The sequence below is a fragment of the Mytilus californianus genome, unplaced genomic scaffold (assembly GCF_021869535.1).
Source record: "Mytilus californianus isolate M0D057914Y unplaced genomic scaffold, xbMytCali1.0.p SCAF_6, whole genome shotgun sequence".
Taxonomy (NCBI): domain Eukaryota; kingdom Metazoa; phylum Mollusca; class Bivalvia; order Mytilida; family Mytilidae; genus Mytilus; species Mytilus californianus.
This window is the reverse complement of record NW_026262712.1, coordinates 108,887,591-108,907,821: the sequence shown is the minus strand read 5'-3', so window position 1 is coordinate 108,907,821 and position 20,231 is coordinate 108,887,591. Positions and strand designations below refer to the sequence as shown.

Sequence of the window (20,231 nt, the reverse complement as noted above, 5' to 3'; positions counted from 1 at the left end):
TTCTTCAAAGACTTTAATAGTGAAAACATCTATGTACAATATGTATAAAGAAAAAGGTAGAAGAGAAGTATTTCCTGCCAATTATTTTTTGAATTTTCAAACAACTGCAGGAACTTATATTTTTCTGGTTTAATCTAATTTTTTTAGCAAATGTCTTTCAATATATAATGACTATATATAAACTATTTTGAACTTTATTATTTTTAAATTCACCAGCAAACTTTCTTAATTTTATAACAAACGTGCATACATATATATTTCATAGCAGACATACATGTAGAACAAAATGGTTTTTAATTAGGGATGTCAACTCTGAGAGAATTACTAATCAGGTACATGTTGGCATTACAGAGCGATACTAGAGTATAGCTCGGGAAAATATTAACAAAATGAAAACACAAAATTATACCCATTTTACATATTGTGAGTTTTTGTCTAATGGACATAAAACCCTCAACATTGACATCTAGGACTAGATGAAGTCCCAGGAATTTGATACCAAAATTAATAGTTCATTTACTACATGTGCTAATTATGTACACAATAATCTAATCAATAATTTAATAAACTCCTATTGAAAAAATGATTACAATGTCAATTCAGATCAAGCAATATTATTTGTTAATCGTAAAAGAAACCACATTTTATAATTAACAAAGGGGTGATGATTAGAACTTACCGATGTGTTTAACTATTCTCTGAGGGTCACCACAGGGTGCAAAGAATTTGTTCTTATTTAGAAATATTATCCTGTCAACTTTTTGTGGGCATAGTCAGTTTCTCAACTTTGTTACGTAACTAACAGTCCTGCAGACAAAAAATATATGCTCTGATGGTACAGATGTGGGGGAATGGCTAATGAGCAAAAGTTTTAAGCCCAGAATAGATGCTCTCGCGCATAACCCACTTCTTTTGGAGGAACTTTAAATGACAATTAAGTGCAAACATCTGACACATATTTTAATTTTGATTAATCAAAGATTTATATCTATTTAAATTAACAGAGAGGCTCTCTCAATAAAAATTAATTTTATTTTAAAAAAGGCAACAGCATTCTAACAAGAAACCGATTATTCAAAGAACATTTTGGTATTGGATACTTAGTACTACCGAGGGATACTCAAGTATTTGTTGACATCCCTACTTTCAATAGAATATAGTGCACATTTTTTTGCTCACCTGGCCAAAAGGGCCAAGTGATCCTTTCTCATCACTTGTCGTCCATTGTCATCGTCGTCGTCCGTTAACTTTTACAAAAGTCTTCTCCTCTGAAACTACTGGACCAAATTTAACCAAACCTGGCCACAATCATCATTAGGGTATCTAGTTTAAAAAATGTGTCCGATGACCCTGCCTGCCGACCAAGATGGCTGACATGGCTAAAAATAGAACATAGGGGCAAAAGTTTTGTCTATTATCTTTAAAACTGTTATGAATAGAGAAAATCTGACTGTGGCAAAAATGTTGAGAATGTTGAGATCTTCCTGCTGTCCATTTATATCAAAACTGTCAGACAACTTCTCATAGGAGTTAAAACCCTTGAATGTCAAATTTTATCAATTTTTTTCATTTTTATGCCCCACCTAGGGGCATTATTTTTTCGATCTGTGCCTCCGTTAGTTTGTCCGTTCGTCCATCTGTCCCCTTCAGGTTAAAGTTTTTGGTCAAGGTAGTTTTTGATGAAGTTGAAGTCCAATCAACTTGAAACTTAGTACACATGTTCCTTATGATATGATCTTTCTAATTTAATGCCAAATTAGAGTTTTTACCCCAATTTCACGGTCCACTGAACATAGAAAATGATAGTGCGAGTGGGGCATCCGTGTACTATGGACACATTCTTGTTGTCTATTATTTTGAAAACTATAATAGATACAAGGAAAAATGATAAGCAAGACAAGACCTACAAATAAGTTAACATGGCTGAAATCATCAGTCATATTAAATCTATTTTTTTGAAAACCGTTATTAATAGAGAAAATCTGACTGAATGTAGAGCTCTACCAATTGTTCCTTGACGTCAAAACTATCGGGAGACTTCTTATAGGAGTTATTGCCCTTGAATGACAAATTTTACCAATTTTTTTTCATTTTTGCCCTTAATCTTGAAAACTATAACAGATAGAGAGAAACTTTAAGTTGCATAAATGATCAGCAAGACAAGATCTATGAATAAGTATGATGGTCAAAATTTGTCAGTCAACTCCTAATTAGAGTTATTGCCCTTTAATGACGATTTTTACCATGTTTTTGCGTTTTTGCCTTATGTCTTAAAAATTATAGTAGATAGATAGAAACTTAATTAGACTAAAATGATGAGCAAGACAAGATCTACATTTCAGACAAATGGAGGAAATTTTCCAACAACTCTTTTTTGGAGTTATTGCCCTTTAATGTTGAATTTTAATATTTTTTTGCGTTTTGCCTTATATGAGAAAAATTATAATATACAATTAGAAACTTCTAATAACAAAAATGATCAAGGCAAGATCCACAAACAAGTCAAATGTTGCCAATATAGTTATTAGACTGATACTCTTTACAGGAGTGATTGTCCTTAAATGAGGATTTTTTTCCCTCTTTTGGGTTTTGAGGAAAAAAAGAAGATAGAGAGAAAAATAAACACAAAAAATGATCAGCATTACAAGATCAACAAAAAAGAAATTTTTGTCATGAATTCTATCCTTGTCTACATTTTTGGAGACAGTCCATCTGATTCAGATTATGCACATAGATTTAGGTGAGCAACACAGGCTCTTTAGAGCCTCTAGTTTTAGATAACTGTTATAAGTACTAATCAACCAAAAGTTAATTAGAAATAATAGTTAATTAGAAATGACAGCTGGGATTCAAAGACATGATTGAAAAGGAAATTTAGGTAGAAAAAAAACCAGTATAGTATTTTTCCTTACCACATGTATGATTGACCTCTAACAGTAATACATTATGTAATCAAAGTTACACATTGTGGTTTACCATTTTGTCAGCAAATTACATGATTTCACTTTTGTTAAATAATTTTAAACCACATGCAATTAAAAGAATGTCATGTTTCTTAAGTAAAATGTAAAAATTTGATTTTATCTTTCTTTTTATGTCATTGAAAACTACGCTTTAAATTTATATTGATAAAAATGTTGAAGACAATGCAGGTGGACTATCTTGATACCAGGATATAGTTTCTCAGGGTATGACCTAATGTTTAACCCCTTCATATATCTTGCTCATCTTTTTTAGTAGAAAAAATAAATTATGAAAGGTAATTTTACTCTCTTTAATTAAATTATAAAGCGTTAGTTTCATTTAGAAATCTTATTGCTAAATGTCGCAAAAGAAACCTGATTATTATGAGACAAAATGATTTTTAGCTCATCTGGCCCATAGGGCCAAGTGAGCTTTTCTCATCACTTGGCGTCCGTCATCTGTCGTCTGTCGTCGTCTGTTAACTTTTACGAAAATCTTCTCCTCTGAAACTACTGGACCAAATTTAACCAAACTTGGCCACAATCATCATTGGGTATCTGGTTTTAAAAATGTTTCCAATGACTCTGCCTGCCAGAAATGTTCAGAATGTTGAGCTCTACCAATTGTCCATATATGTCAAAACTGTTAGATGACGACTTATAGGAATTATTGCCCTTAAATGACAAATTGTACCATTTTTTTGTCATTTTTATACGACCGCAAAAAAAATTTTGTGGTCGTATATTGGTATGACGTTGGCGTCGTCCGAAGACACATTGGTTTTCGCACTCTTACTTTAGTTTAAGTAAATGGAGCTCTATGAAATTTTACCACAAGGTTCAATACCACAAAAGGAAGGTTGGGATTGATTTTGGGGGTTATGGTACCAACAGTAAAGGAATTAGGGGCCAAAAATAGGCCAAAAATAAGCATTTTTGTAACTTCCAGTCTTAACTTGTGTGTTAGTGTATGGATCTCTCTGACATTGTACCACAAGGTTCCATATCACAAAAGGAATGCTGGGATTGATTTTGGGGGTAATTGCCTCAAAATTTTAGGAATTAGGGGCCAAAAAAGGGGCAAAAAAACAAGCATTTTTCTAGTTTCATGACAATAACTTGTTTGTAAGTGTATGGATCTTTCTGAAATTGTACTACAAGGTTCCATATCACAAAGGGAAAGCTGGAATTGAGTTTGGGGGTAATTGCCAAAACATTTAGGAATTGGGGGCCAAAAAGGGGCCAAAAATAAGCATTTTTCTAGTTTCCAGACAATAACTTGTGTTCAAGTGTATGGATCTCTCTGAAATTGTACTGCAAGGTACCATACCACAAAGGGAAGGCTGGGATTGATGATGGGGGTAATTGCCTCAATGTGTTAGGAATTAGGGGCAAAAAAGGGGCAAAAAACAAGCATTTTTCTAGTTTCAGGACAATAACTTGTGTGTAAGTGTATGGATCTTTCTGAAATTGTACTACAAGGTTTCATATCACAAAGGGAAAGCTGGGTTTGAGTTTGGGGGTAATCGCCCTAAACGTTTAGGAATTTGAGGCCAAAAAGGGGCCAAAAAACACATTTTTCTAGTTTCCAGACAATAACTTGTGTTCAAGTGTATGGATCTCTCTGAAATTGTTCTGCAAGGTACCATACCACAAAGGGAAGGCTGGGATTGAGTTTGGGGGTGATGAATCATAAGGGGGTTCAAAAAATTGGGGGGGGGTTTCCTTTTTTTTTTCTTTTAAAATTTTCCATTTTAAGTTGGTTATTTCTGATTTATATTTAAAAGCAAATAATAATGATATGGTAGGAGATACACACCAAACAGGATGTGTAAATTATTATATAATAAGTATTGTGCAATAGCAAGAAATTATTGCACAATAGCAAGAAATCTTCAATTGCACAGTATTGCGCAATAGCAAGAAATCTTCAATTGCACAGTATTGCGCAATAGCAAGAAATATCCAATAGCACAATATTGCGCAATAGCAAGGAATTGTCAATTGTACAGTATTGTGCAATAGCAAGAAATATTTAATTGCACAGTATTGTGCAAAAGAAGATACTTCGTATAAATTGCTTATTTCTTGACCAATTTCAATGGGGTTTTATTCTTGACTTCTTGGGGTTCTTTAATATGCTGAATCTAACCGTGTATTAAGTTTTTGGATTTTGGGTCCCGTTTTTAAATTGGTCCACATTGAGGTCCAAAGGGTCCAAAATTAAACTTTGTTTGATTTCATCAAAAATTGAATTATTGGGGTTCTTTGATATGCTGAATCTAACTGTGTATTTAGATTCTTAATTTTTGGTTCTGTTTTCAAATTGGTCTACATTAACATGATTAAGGTCCAAAGGGTCCAAAATTAAACTTAGTTTGATTTTAACAAAAATTGAATTCTTAGGGTTCTTTGATATTCTGAATCTAAACATGTATTTAGATTTTTGATTATGGGCCCAGTTTTCAAGTTGGTCCAAGTCGGGGTCCAAAATTAAACTTTGTTTGATTTCAACAAAAATTGAATATATGGGGTTCTTTGATATGCTGAATCTAACCATGTATTTAGATTTTTGATTTTTGGGCCCCGTTATCAACTTTGTCCACATTGAGGTCAAAAGGGTCCAAAATTAAACTTTGTTTGATTTCATCAAAAATTGAATTCTTGGGGTTCTTTGATATGCTGAATCTAACCATGTATTTAGATTTTGGATATTGGACCATAATAGGTGAATGTCCAATTTAAAATTTTTAAGTTCTTAGACCACATTCATTCTGTGTCAGAAACCTATGCTGTGTCAAATATTTAATCACAATCCAAATGCAAAGCTGTATCAAGCTTGAATGTTGTGTCCATACTTGCCCAAACTGTTCCGGGTTCGACCTCTGCGGTCGTATCAAGCTGCGCCCTGCGGAGCATTTTATTGTCTATTTATCTTGAAAGGTATAATAGATAGAGAGAATCTTTAAATTGCAAAAATGATCAGCAAGACAAGTTCTACAAATAAGTCTGGATGGTCGAAATCATCAGTCGACTCCTTGCACTTTGATGACGATTTTTACCTTTTTTTTTTGCGTTTTTGCCTTATAGTTAGAAGACTCACTCTTTATTGGAGTGATTGTCCTTAAATGAGGATTTTTTTTTGCCCTCTTATTTTGTATTGAGCAAAAACTAAAGAAGATAGAGAGAAACTATACAGACTACAAGATCATCAAAACAGAGATTTTGTCATGAATTCTATTCTCGTCTATAATACTGATGGCTGTTCTTTGTTGAATATGCTCATAGACCAAGGTAAGCGACACAGGCTCTTTAGAGCCTCTAGTTTTCTGATGTTAACAGAAGGACAAGTGTACCTGTATACTGACAGAATTTGGCCACCAACTATTTATTATAAGAATTTCAAAATTAAAACGAACTAATGAGATGTTTTTGTTAATTTCTTTAGAGAGTAAATTTACAACGAATATTACCAGCTTTAACCAAAGAATGTGTGAATGCAGATATGATTCCGTTTGTTTTACCCAGTATATTACTAATGGCTGAACAAGTGTCAGAAAAAGAATACATGATGTTTATCTTTCCAGAACTTAAACCTATGTTTAAAATCAAGGAACCAATACAGGTTCGTTTATATTTAACATTCCAAATTAATCTTGGTGTGTAGGGCCCTGCCACTGATAGTACTTTTGAGAATGCATTTGAACGTTGTACTTTTTGGGGGGTGCAAAGTTCAAGGTCATTGTTGACATGCTCCAGCATTATTTCTTGAATATGTTTTCCCTTTATCAAAAATCTTGTATTTCTCAGAGACATTGATCCATATAAAAAACAAATCACATCACAAAAGTACCAAAACTAAAGACTAACTAAAGACAAAAACTAAGACACATGTCACACAAACCTCACAGCTGTTGCATTAACTGTGACCTTCAGTCAATAATTCTTGTCATTTTAAGAAACAAAGGTAAACCTTTAAAAAATTCTGAAAATCCATACAATACAAATTTATAAAGTTGAATCTAAGGAACAGTTAAAAGAGAGATGGAAAAAGCAAGTGATAAATATTTATTCTTTGAAAATAGAAGTGGCATTCACTGTGCCATTAAGATTTAAAAACTTTTTAATAACAATTATAGAACATTTTTTGTTCTTACATGATTATAGCACAAACTTTAAAGTGTCATTTCTGGAACTGCATTTAAAAGATAAGCATCAGGATGAATTACTACAAAACAAACGTTTTAAAGTTGTATAATTTTTTACTAGAATTTACATTATGAATATCTAAGTGTTTTGTATTATATGTTAAATGACAATTTGTCTTGGCTTTTTTCTTTATCAAATCAGATTTGTAATTATTTTTTATTTGAACTATATTTGCAGATATTACTCCTGTTTATGCAAAATATGAATCTATTATTAAAGAAAACTCCTCAATCAGAAATAAAAAACCATGTTTTACCAATGATATATCAAGCATTGGATCAGAATAGTCCACAGCTACAGGTAAGGACCGTCAGAGATATTGAACAATATTTTACCCTTGATATATCAGATATAGAACAATATTTTACCAATGATATATCAAGCATTGGATCAGAATAGTCCACAGTTACAGGTAAGGACCATCACAAATATGGAACAATGTTTTACCCATGATATATCAAGCATTAGATCAGAATAGTCCACAGTTACAGGTAAGGACCGTCAGAGATATGGAACAATATTTTACCCTTGATATATCAGATATAGAACAATATTTTACCAATGATATATCAAGCATTGGATCAGAATAGTCCACAGTTACAGGTAAGGACAGTCACAGATACGGAACAATGTTTTACCCTTGATATATCAAGCATTAGATCAGAATAGTCCACAGTTACAGGTAAGGACTGTCACAGATAGGGAACAATGTTTTACCGTTGGCGTTGATATATCAATCATTAGATCAGAATAGTCCACAGTTACAGGTAAGAACCGTCAGAGATATGGAACAATGTTTTACCCTTGATATATCACGCATTAGATCAGAATAGTCCACAGTTACAGGTAAGGACAGTCACAGATAGGGAACAATGTTTTACCCTTGATATATCAAGCATTAGATCAGAATAGTCCACAGTTACAGGTAAGAACCGTCAGAGATATGGAACAATGTTTTACCCTTGATATATCACGCATTAGATCAGAATAGTCCACAGTTACAGGTAAGGACAGTCACAGATAGGGAACAATGTTTTACCCTTGATATATCAAGCATTAGATCAGAATAGTCCACAGTTACAGGTAAGGACAGTCACAGATAGGGAACAATGTTTTACCCATGATATATCACGCATTAGATCAGAATAGTCCACAGTTACATCTAAGGACAGTCACAGATACGGAACAATGTTTTACCCATGATATATCACGCATTAGATCAGAATAGTCCACAGTTACTTCTAAGGACAGTCACAGATACGGAACAATGTTTTACCCTTGATATATCAAGCATTAGATCAGAATAGTCCACAGTTACATCTAAGGACAGTCACAGATACGGAACAATGTTTTACCCTTGATATATCAAGCATTAGATCAGAATAGTCCACAGTTACAGGTAACTACATTTGAAAACAAATAACCCTAAGATTTACAAATAATTGCAATGTTTTATTAACTGTTGTCCGTCCTGTATTTATTATGTAATAAGGTTTTATCTTTCTTTGGAAAAGAAGTCTGTTAATTGAGAATTTATATCAGAAAATTGTTACTCAAGAGAGATATAACAGTTGTCTCTCTTTGAAGACTGTTAGAAAAAAATTTGCACTGACATTGTAATATATCAAGAATTTTTAAAAGCTTACAATTTGAAATTGAAACAAAGAATAATCCTTAGTTTACAATAAATATTTGTTCACTAACCACTAAAACAGCAACATTTAAATAAAAAAATGTATTGGTGACAAATTATCAGGGTTTTGACAACTTGTTGAAAAAAAAAGGTTTTCAAATAAGCAAGAGTTATACTCTTTTTACAAAGAAAAAAACATGACAACACTTATAGTTTATCCAGTTATATAGGTAATATGAATATATCCAGTTTTATGCTCTTTTATACGTATACTTTTATGCTTTGATTTAAGATGTTGTCTGAATTATGTAGAAAATATTCTAAATCACCATTTATTTTACAGGAAATCTGTTTAAACATCATTCCAACATTTGCTGAGTTAATAGACTTCTCTTCACTGAAGTCACACATATTACCAAGAATTAAAAAGATTTGTTTAGGAACATCTACACTCAAGGTAAATTATCATGATATGAATACATGTACTTGGAAGTAAGACTCAATATATACAAAAAAGACTTTTGCATTTTGGACATTTTTTTAAATAAATTTATATGCTAACTTTGACAAAACAATTGATTACTCATTTCAAATTTTATTCAAGGGCTATTTAAAAAATATAAGTTGTTATTTATACTTTTCAGGAGAACTGCTTGTTCAGTATTTACCTACTTTCAGTCTCAGTAATTATGCTTTTAGGCCTGAAAAGTTTTTTTTATAACACCAAATAAAAATAAAGCAGAATTTACAACTTGCAAGAAAATTGGTAAAACATATAAAAGATTACTTGTTTAAGGAATTTGAAAAGAATAGGAGCAGTGATTCACTTACTGTCTGAGTGTTTATAAGATTTGTTGGGAAAGTGTGACATTGTTGTATATGCAAGATGATTGATCATTATTTATCTGCTGTAACAAGAACAATTTCTTTATCTCTCACAAATTGTGTTACTGTGAATTCATTATTATTTGCTGGATACCAATTGGATTTGGTGGGTACAGGTGAACCACGAAATTAAATGTTCAACAAATTATAAATATGCAGACTTTGGCAAAACCACGAAATCAAATATCCAGGAAAATGCAAGTTTTCCTCAATCCACGAAAAGTGGAACCCAGGAAAATAAATGAATCCACAGTAGATATTTTTTCTCTTTTCTATAATTAAATACATTTTTTCAGTACATTTTGTTCAGTATTTATTATTTTATATTATCTTTTATATGATATGACATATTAATGCATATTCAGATCGAAACACTTTTCATTGCAGATTAGAGTTCATTGTCTACTATGTGTTGGTAAACTGTTAGAATACATGGATAAATGGACTGTGTTAGATGATATACTACCATTCCTTCCTCAAGTACCTTCCAAAGAACCAGCTGTTTTGATGAGTATATTAGGTAAACTATTTATTCTAAATTATGATTTATCTCCCTTTGACACCATGTAAATTAAAAATTCTTTTATTATATGAATATATGATGAACTAGTATTACTTGAGGATAATTGACAAAAACACACAAAGTTATTTATTGTCTTTAACATGTGCTACATTATTTACATTAATATTGCTTGAAACTTACAACATCAGAAATCAATCTTTACATTTACCATAAATATGAATCATAACAGAAATTAAGAGGTAGAATAATTAAGATAAATTGTCAAAACATTAATTTGATTTATATAGATTAAATCTGTTATTTGCCATTTATTGATGATACCACATGCTTCAAAATGGTAACTGGTATTCATAAAATATTAAAGTTTTAACAAAACTATGAAAGATATGATTTAACCTGTAGAAAAGACCCAATTTTTCAAAATAAATACCAATTATCAATATAAAGAAAGGACATTTTAACACTGAATAGAAGTTTCTTAATCATAGAAAATACTGATTTCAGGTATTTATCAGGTGACTATGACTCATGCTAAGTTGGGGATAACAAAAGACATAATGGCTACTAAAGTTTTACCATTCCTGATACCACTCAGCATCGATAATAATATTAATCTGTCTCAGGTTAGTTTATCATTAATGATTTATATAGTAAAAAATAGACTTGCTTTGCATTTTGTGACAATTAATGTAAATCGTTAATGAACCACCTTCCTGTTGTAAAAGGTTAAGGTAAGAGTAATATATATTGAATTGGCATAAAGCTTCATAAAGTCTGAAAGTAATAAAAGTATCTTTGTTTTTAATGTCCAATATTCTGTTAAGAATTCTGTTCCTTGATTCCATAAAAGGTGTGTTTCTGTGTTCTCTCTCAGATATTTGATGGGAGTAAATATCTGTGTCCATAGCAGATGTTAAGTTGCAACAGGGGGAGACAGCATTACCATAAACAGCCACAGTTAAAGAAAATCCAAACATATTACTATTGTCTCATTGACACTCATACTATAATCTTAGATTTATACATTTTTGTCGAGCCTGCGACTTTTGTCGCAAAAGTGAGACACAGCGATCCTTCATTCCATCGGCGGCGGCGTCCACAAATTTTCACTCTGTGGTTCAAGTTTTTGAAATTTTAATAACTTTCTTAAACTATCCTGGATTTGTACCAAACTTAGACAGAAGCTTGTTTATGATCATAAGATAGTATCCAGAAGTAAATTTTGAAAAAAAAAAATCCTGTTTATCTGTATTTTACTTATAAATGGACTTAGTTTTTCTGCCAGTTTACATTACATTCACTCTGTGGTGAAAGTTTTAAAAACTTTCTTAAACTATCCTGGATTTGTACCAAATTTAGACAGAAGCTTGTTTATGATCAAAAGCTAGTATCTAGAAGGAAATTTTGTAAAAACTTATTTCCTGTTTTTCTGTATATTACTTATAAATGGACTTAGTTTTTCTTCCAGTTAACATTACATACAGTCTGCAGTTAAAGTTTTTAAAACATTTATTAGATTCATCCTGGTTTTTTACCAAACTTGGACAGAAGCTTCTTACAATCAAAAGATAGTATCTAGAGGAAAATTTGTAATAATTTTTTCTCTATTTTTGTTGAGCCTGCAACTAACAGCAAAAGTAGGCGAGACACTGGGTTCCCCGGAACCCTTACAAATTTCTACTTAAATGATATTTTCTTAAATAAAGAGTGTATAAAAACCACATGGAATTACTGTCATGGTAGTAATAATAATTAATTTTACATGTATGTTTTGCAGTTTAATGCATTTTTTGGTGTAATTAAAGAAATGATGACAAAAGTGGAACAAGAACACAGAAGTAAACTAGAACAGTTGGACCAAATGAAAAAAGAACATAGGTATTCACTCAACTTCATATTATTATATGCCCACTCTTGAATTGGGTGCTATATTGCATTCACCTTGTCTGTCTGTCTGTCTGTCTGTTTGTCCAACAAATTTTCCGTCACATTTTTCAGAGACTACTGAACAGAATGATTTCATATTTAGTCAGCAGCTTAACAGTGATGAGTTGTAAAGTGTGAGCTCGTTTTGAATGTGTCAGTCACCTACTTCCTGTTTGCTAATAATAAAAATGTTTAGTCCCACATTTCTCTAGTACTACAAAACATCATTTCAAATTTGGTCAGCAGTATGACAGTGATGTGTGACATCTTTTTCGAATTGTCAACACCAATTCCTGTTTGCAGATACTATGATGCTATGTTTTGCATGATAATGTCATGTGACATCTTTTTGAATTGTCAACACCTACTTCCTGTTAGCTGATACTGTGATACTATGTTTAGCATGACAATGCATGCATTCTTGTTTGTAATGCTTTATAGCAAAGATTAAGCATAAAAAACTACCACAAACCTGCAATATAACATTTTATAAGTTTGAGGATTTTGAAGAATAACTAGGTCATCCAGTCACATGGTTAGAAAAAGAAATAACTGACCTGCGCCCAGAGACAAATATTATGATTAAATTAATTGATAAGAATCTAATTATTTGAATTTCAGTGAATTTTGAGTTTCCTCATATCTAAATATGGATGTTGCAAGCTCATCAAGAGCGTTTAATTTTGTGAGCAAAGATCACAGCAGTTTGAGTTTAGTCATGTTTACTTTGAGGCATAATGATCAATAAACATGTTTCCCCACACAAAAAATGGACTTTTTTTTATTGAAGGACTTGAATAAACCTCGTGGAAGTATATTGAAACAGTACAATCTTTTTCTGTATGACATTTTTTACCATACTTGAAATTATTTATTGAAGTAGTTTAATTGAAGCTTTTTATCTAGTCCAAATTGTTCATGACTTTAATACTAATATGCACTTGAGAAACTATCTGTCTTACTTATATCTTGTATAGTGTAAATGAAGAACAAATACTGCAGAGTATGAAAAGGTAATCTGTTAGTGGGTAGACAGTCCTTTCTAAAATGCTTTGTGTTCATAGCTCACTTTTGTCGCATACAATTTTCTTCTTCACTCCTAACTCTTATAAATATCTATTTATAACCAGAATTGTACAAAGACTCCCTAATTTAAATTGTATAAATATGTAAGAGTGAATGCAGAAATTGCATGAAGATTCAGTTCAGTTCATATTATAAATGTTGTGACATTTTTATTTTAATCCAGCAGTAAAATGGGAAAAGAATTAAAGGAAAAATTGAACCCTTCATGTATTAAAATAAAATTAAAAGTTTCTGTGGAATGTAAGAAACATAACAAGATCCACAAGATGTCTAAAGCTGATTAAATTTTCAGGTGACAAATCTTTACTGGAAATCTGCAGTCCATCAATTATTTGATCAAAAGACTATCCATGTATTATGTATTTTGTATTGAAGGAATGACTGTAATATTTTTTCTGTCTATGAAGAAATAACATCAAAAATGTGGTGCACACTGAATAACCGGTGTAGCGGGTTATTTTAAAGTGTGCACCACATTTTTTATGTTATTTGGTATAGACAGAAAATATATTACAGTCATTTCTTATAATTTAATTCTAAATGCCATTTTAAACCAGAGTAAACCATGAAAAAACGTTGATGACCTCACGGTCACATGACAAAATTATGTCTATGAGCTGATAAACAAAACAACGTCAGTCAATCAGAAGACGCTTTACATCCAAAATTAAATTATTTTTTTTATAAGGTTCACTCTTACATGTATGTACACAAACAATTTTGTTATGCTTTGTCACATTACAAACTAATATTTTAATACAATGTAGTGTAAAAGTTGTGAAGTGAATCTTTTATTGTGTTTTGTTTTGTGTGGGGGTGACAGGGTATATTATTCGGTCACAAAGTTTTCGGTATTATAATCCTGTTACTATATATATTTTAGGAAGTTCATTACATTTGTCATGATTTAGGAGATAATTATATGATATTTCAGGAATTGTTGGCATCATTTTATTATCTTGATGGTGGCAAATTGAGTTTTTTGGTAATGTATTGTTGGATCAAGTGAATGGATATTTGTGACCATCAAATCAAAATGCAACTGAAAGAAAACACAGCTAAATCATACATTTTAAAATCAGTGGAGCCAGTAAATGGATATTTGCGACCATCAAATCAATCCATCATTCACACAATGTATGTGCTTTGTTGCACAATATTCCCTTATGGAACTTCTAATATGGTTAATGCATACATTTCTACAAGTCCTACTCCTAATGTTGCCTTGTTGGTAACCCCTTTTTCAAAATCCTGGATCTTCAACTGAGAACATCAATTGGGTAATTGATGGGCTATAATTTTGTGGCATTATCCAATCAAAAAGAATGTTACAAATAATGTTGAACTACAAAGAATGAAATAAGATTGCTGCTTTAGATATGAATCATAGAACAGTGGGGATGTAAAATACTTATTCCACTTGGACTTGGTGTACCAATGTAAGATCACACCGTCATCCTGTAGCCATCAGGATGTTCTTATGCATACCTAGCTGTGGGGAAAATGTAAGAAGTTGATGAAGTGCATGTTTCTCACCAGTTGACATACTTGTTATAGAATTATAGTCATGGAAAAAAAAATAATAATCATATTTGCTGGAAACTGTGTTGTGTTGTTGTCTACAAAATATAATTTGGAGTTGGATTGGATTGGAATGGGTGAAAAAATGAAGTATATTAATTGATTGCTTTCACCAACATATACCTCCATGTAGTCAGATATAAGTAAACTAAAAAAATGAAGCTAGATGTTAATGTTGTTACTATTATTGTTTCAGTACTGTAGAAATCACCCAGCTGACTGGTAAAGAACAACAACAATTAGTTGGTAATGTAGGACAAGGACCACAATCTATGGTAATTATAATATGTTTGTCCTTTCCATTGACTTATGCTCTTACTAACCAGTTTTTCCCATGAAATGCGCAATGTTATGTTATAATATCCTGAAAAATTTAAAGGTTCATTTTAGTTGGTGATTATAGGACTGTTCACAAAAGAAATTATATACAAATTTGTTATTTGACAGTAAAATGATTAAATATATTTCCCTTATTCTTCTAAAAATAAGGAGATGTGGTATGATGCCAATGAGACAAATTTCCACTAGAGACCATATGACGCAAAATCAACTGAAGGTCACTGTACAGCCTTCAACAATGAGTTAAATCCATACTGAATAGCAAGTCATAAAAGTGCCTGACATGACAAATGTAAAACAATTCAATGGAGAGAACTTACAGCCTGATTTATGTACAAAACAACAAACAAACACAAAAATCATATACAGCAACAAACCATAACCACGAATTTCGGACATACAGATTGTGGCGGGGTTAAAACCCTCCCCTTACTTAGGACAGTGGTGTAACAACACAACATAAGAACAAACTATAAAAATCAGTTGAAAAAGACTTGACTTATCCGATCAACACAAAGCATACAAAAAAACAACAAACAAAAAGACACAAAGTACTGATCTGAGAATACTTGCAGTTATTGAAAGCTAGTTCAAAGCCAATAACTCATAAAAACAATCTTGTATCCAAGACTAAATATCAATCAGTACACATCCAATGGATTTAGTGAAAGATATCATCAACAGTCAGATAAAAACATGATCTTGTGCAATGCTAAAATATAAATATCAACATAATGTAGGACTGTAAATATTTATAGCTGCATATTGTTTGTTTTGTGGTGTTTAACGCCACCTTTTATATGTTATCCTGTCAGTAAGTTCTACTGCTGGTGGAAAGATCAGTATCTGGATTATGGTAGTAAATAACAAACTGTATTATACAAAAATAGTTACAAAGCTCACCTTGCCAATTTTGCAAATGGCTAGAACCAATCTCGAACCCCTTCCTTTAGTATGAACTTGCTAGAAACGGCAGATTAAATAATTAGTTATTAAGGATGTCAACGAGTACTCGAGTATTCGAAGATTGCTCGTTAGTACAGAGTATCAAATACCAAAATGATACTCGACTAATCGATTTTCTGTCAGAATATTGCTATCTTCTTTATATAAATTGATCTTCTTGAGAACCTCTTTTAGAAAATTAAATAGGCATCACTGATTAATCATACTAGCAAATAAAATACATTTTGTTTTGAATGCTATATTGTCATTTTAAATGCCTCCGAAAATACGTAGGCTTTACCTAAGCTAACACTTTAAACTAAACATGTCTTAGCCATTCCATCACATCGGTACCGTCATAGCAAATATTTTCGTCTGCAAGACTGTAATTTACAAAGTTGCAAAACCGACTGTCCCCAATAATAGTTGACAAGAAAATGTGACCAAATAAAATAAATTTCGTTGCATCCTCTGGTGACCCTCAGTGAATAGTAAACTTCTAATCCTTACGTCTTTGTAAACATTAAATGTGTTTTCTTAACGATTACCAAATACCATTGTTTGATATGGTTTTTCCTTGTTGTAATTTTTAAATAGGTGTTCATTAAATTATATATTGATTAGATTATTGTATTTTTTTACTTAATTAGTACTTGTAGGTAATGAGCTATTAATTATGGTGTGTAATTCCTTGTCCCAGATACTTACTTATGTAGATGATTTTCGTCCGTTGAACATTTAAAGTACGTATTTTCCGTGTTGTATATATATATTCCCGAGTGAGTACTCGAGTATCTCTCGATAAAACCAACTAGTACTCGGATTAGTAATGGTTCACCGAGTTGACATCCCTAGTTCTTTTAGATATTTTTTTTAACATAATGTTTTGTTTTTACTTGTACTGCTGAAATGAGAGGATTAACTCATGAAATTTTTACTTTTCAGATGGATAAATTCCTGAGTGGATTTGGCATGAGTGGATTAATGAACTCAAAAGCTGGAGGTGGAGGAGACAACTCTTCTACAGCCTCACCAGTGGATAGTCGGTCTAATTCACCAAAACCACCATCATCATCATCATCACAGTCAGCTAAGGTTTGGAAAAATAAAGATAGTATGAATTGTTTCAGCATTTACTGTCTTATTTTATCCTTTAGAGCTTCATTGATAAAACTTGCATAGAGGTGTAATACCACCATTGATTTTCCCCTATTAGTCTTTGTTAAATTTGCACTTTTCAAAAAATTGAGCAGAATTAATCTTTGTTTCAAATAAAGAAATACTTGGCATGAGTAAAAGTTTTATCCTGTCCAGTACTATAGACAAAATTTTACATAACATTTCATTGCATATAAGAAAATAACCATCACTGGAAGTTAACCAATCAAATTTTCACCCCTTTTTTTCCTGTGTACAAGCTTTAGTAACCTTGTAATCTCAAGTTTCCAAAATATTCTATAGAAACACCAAATAAAACAATAATGGTGCTTTGAAACACCCATATGCAACCGGATGTGATGTACTAATATTTGGTGGTATTACACATAGGTTAATTGATTTATTTCTGTTGACTAAATGCCCAGTAGCAAATAGTTCATGCAAATTCAGGAAAAGGCTTCCAAATTAAATATTATGTATCTTTATAAGTTGAGGAAGCATAGAGATAATTGAAAATGGGGAAAATCAGAATTTGTCATTTAGCCTATTTTTGATTTATCCTCTATTGTTTTATCATAGGAACATCTGTTGCAGGACCGAGTTATTAAGAGCAGGGTGAGATAATTCTCGTTCTAAAAGTTTGGTGAAATATTTTTTTTGTTTTTCAGAATGTATTTATTCTGCTTTCTTTTTACTCTGTTTTCACTGCTTAACACCTCAAAGCTCAACAAAGGATCTCCATTCTTTTTACTTGTCCACTAGGCTACTGTAAATTCAGAAATTATTCCGAGGTTTTTATTAATGTGAATAATGTGACTGAGTGAGTATCGCACAAATAAAACTCGCATTCTGATGTTAGATACATATAACTGTATGCAGTTTTTCCTGAAATGGGAATCATTAGTCTCGCAATTTTGTCCTTTCTTAAAAAATCGCAGTAATAAATGAACACAATAATTTCTGAATTTGCCGTACTTAACAAAGATCTTAAAATACCAGCTTTAGGGTCATATTCTGATGATCCCATGTCATGACCTTTTTTCAACAAATCATTAGATCTAGTCTTCTATTTTTATGGAAGATCGCTTTGTGAAGGGCAATAACTATATGCATTTTTTTTTTTATTTGGAAGTGCTTGTATTTTTTTATTTATGAATGATAAGTCTTTTTACAGATGACTTCTAGCATGTGAGCATCTGAGAAATAAAATGGATTTAAAAGGCCTATTTATATCTAGGTGCACTTATTTGAAATTAAACTTATGTTTTCGAACTTTTACATATAAGTGAAGTCTACTGGTGAATTGGTTGAAAAGAAATACCAGAATAAGAAGTTGAAGCTAACCCACAAGAAGACTGTTGCTTTTATAAAGCTGTAACTGATAGGATAAAAAAATCATCATGAATAATCATGATGTAGGGTCATCAGAATATTTATACCTTAAAGCCGGTGTTGCAAGATCTTCACTTTCAACATGTTCATTAGGGTAGTGGACAAGTAAAAAGTGAAATAAGATTGAATCTCCATTTAAGTGTATTACATGTTAAATCATTTTTTTTTTACCTTAAATGTAATATTTATACTTATAAACTGATACTTGCCATACTGAATTACCCACAGTTCAACAGTTCACTGGTATTGTCTTATCTGTTCAACCAAGCTTTGTGTCTGTGGGTTGTTGAATTTCAGTCCTAAATTAAACCTTATCTTGATATGTCTTATAATTTTAAAAAGAATATTTCCAAATATCTATATTGACTAGCTTTATATTTTGAACTTTGTAATTTTCTGCAGATAAGATTTGATTCAGTAATATTGCAATACAGTTTCATGCTGTATGCTTATTTAAGTAATTGAATGTTAATTTTGTAAATAGCACATATTGCATGAAGAACAGAGTGTTCTTTGTTTTATAATATGCTATGTCTTTTGCTATCTTATCATTAAAAACTCAAGAAATTCTAAAACTGTATTTTGTGAACTGGTTCTTGTATTACAAGCCAATGTCCCTTATTAAAGGGAGCATATGGGAAATGATATTAAACCTTTCTGAGTAAATATGAGGATCTTGCATGAGAAAATGTATTGCTGAGTCAGTTCTCATGTTTATAAAAAAATATTTTCTTAGTCTTTACATAATAATAACAGTCCTCGTTCACATGAAATTTGTATGAAAACAATGGAGTTTTTCCTTGTCTTCTTTGTGGCAGGTACTCAGGTAGCCAAATCATGGAGAAATATAAAACTGGTTCAAACCAAGCTTGTAAAAACTATTAATTGATTTAACTATATATTTCACATATTCATTTGTTTCATCAAAATGGTATTGTTTTTTACAACATCAAAATTGTTACAATAAATTTCATTTCATAGGAAACAACAGAATATATATAAAATGCAGACCTCCGTCTTAAAATTTCTTCTACACGTGTTGTAATTGTGAATTTAAGTTGTAGTACTGTATAAACAACAAATGTACATACTGTGGATTCATTTATTTTCGTGGGTACCAATTTTCGTGGATTGATGAAAACCTGTATTTTCGTGGATATTTAATTTCGTGGTTTTGCCGAAGTCTGCATACAACCTTATGGGAAATTTGTAATTCGTTAAACATTTAAATTCGTGGTTCACCTGTACCCACAAAATCCACGAAAATTGATATCCAACAAAAAATGATGAATCCACAGTACCCCTTAGAATTTTAACAAAAAGTATAAAAAAGGAAGTTCAGGATTTTAAGGAGACAACTGGCAAAAGGTAAAACAACCTACAAAAAAAAAGAAGCTAAATTTGAACTTATAATAAACTTTGTTGATATGCCGCAATAAATCCTGTGAAGTTTTCATTATTTATTTACTATTCTCTCTCTGTTTTATGTCTGCATTGGCGGCAGAAATAATTGTTATAAAGTTTGTGATTAGGTCAGTTTAAGCTAGGGAACATATTAATAATAATAGTAAATTCTTTATTTATAGAGGGT

General features: G+C 31.5%; 1 protein-coding gene across 5 annotated transcripts in view; it reads left to right on the top strand.

Annotated features, from left to right (window-relative positions):
- LOC127704255 (SCY1-like protein 2) overlaps positions 1 to 20,231 on the top strand; it is a 41,311-nt gene that overhangs the window by 17,873 nt on the left and 3,207 nt on the right. For 2 of the 5 annotated variants that reach the window (XM_052208215.1, XM_052208216.1), the window contains exons 9-18: positions 6,412 to 6,588; positions 7,350 to 7,472; positions 9,149 to 9,262; positions 10,078 to 10,210; positions 10,718 to 10,836; positions 11,991 to 12,091; positions 13,117 to 13,152; positions 15,003 to 15,081; positions 17,036 to 17,185; positions 17,828 to 17,863. In XM_052208215.1, the coding sequence (XP_052064175.1) occupies positions 6,412 to 6,588; positions 7,350 to 7,472; positions 9,149 to 9,262; positions 10,078 to 10,210; positions 10,718 to 10,836; positions 11,991 to 12,091; positions 13,117 to 13,152; positions 15,003 to 15,081; positions 17,036 to 17,185; positions 17,828 to 17,863 (1,068 nt within the window). The remainder of the gene's footprint in view (positions 1 to 6,411; positions 6,589 to 7,349; positions 7,473 to 9,148; positions 9,263 to 10,077; positions 10,211 to 10,717; positions 10,837 to 11,990; positions 12,092 to 13,116; positions 13,153 to 15,002; positions 15,082 to 17,035; positions 17,186 to 17,827; positions 17,864 to 20,231) is intronic. The other 3 variants (XM_052208217.1, XM_052208218.1, XM_052208220.1) reach the window with 3 other exon arrangements.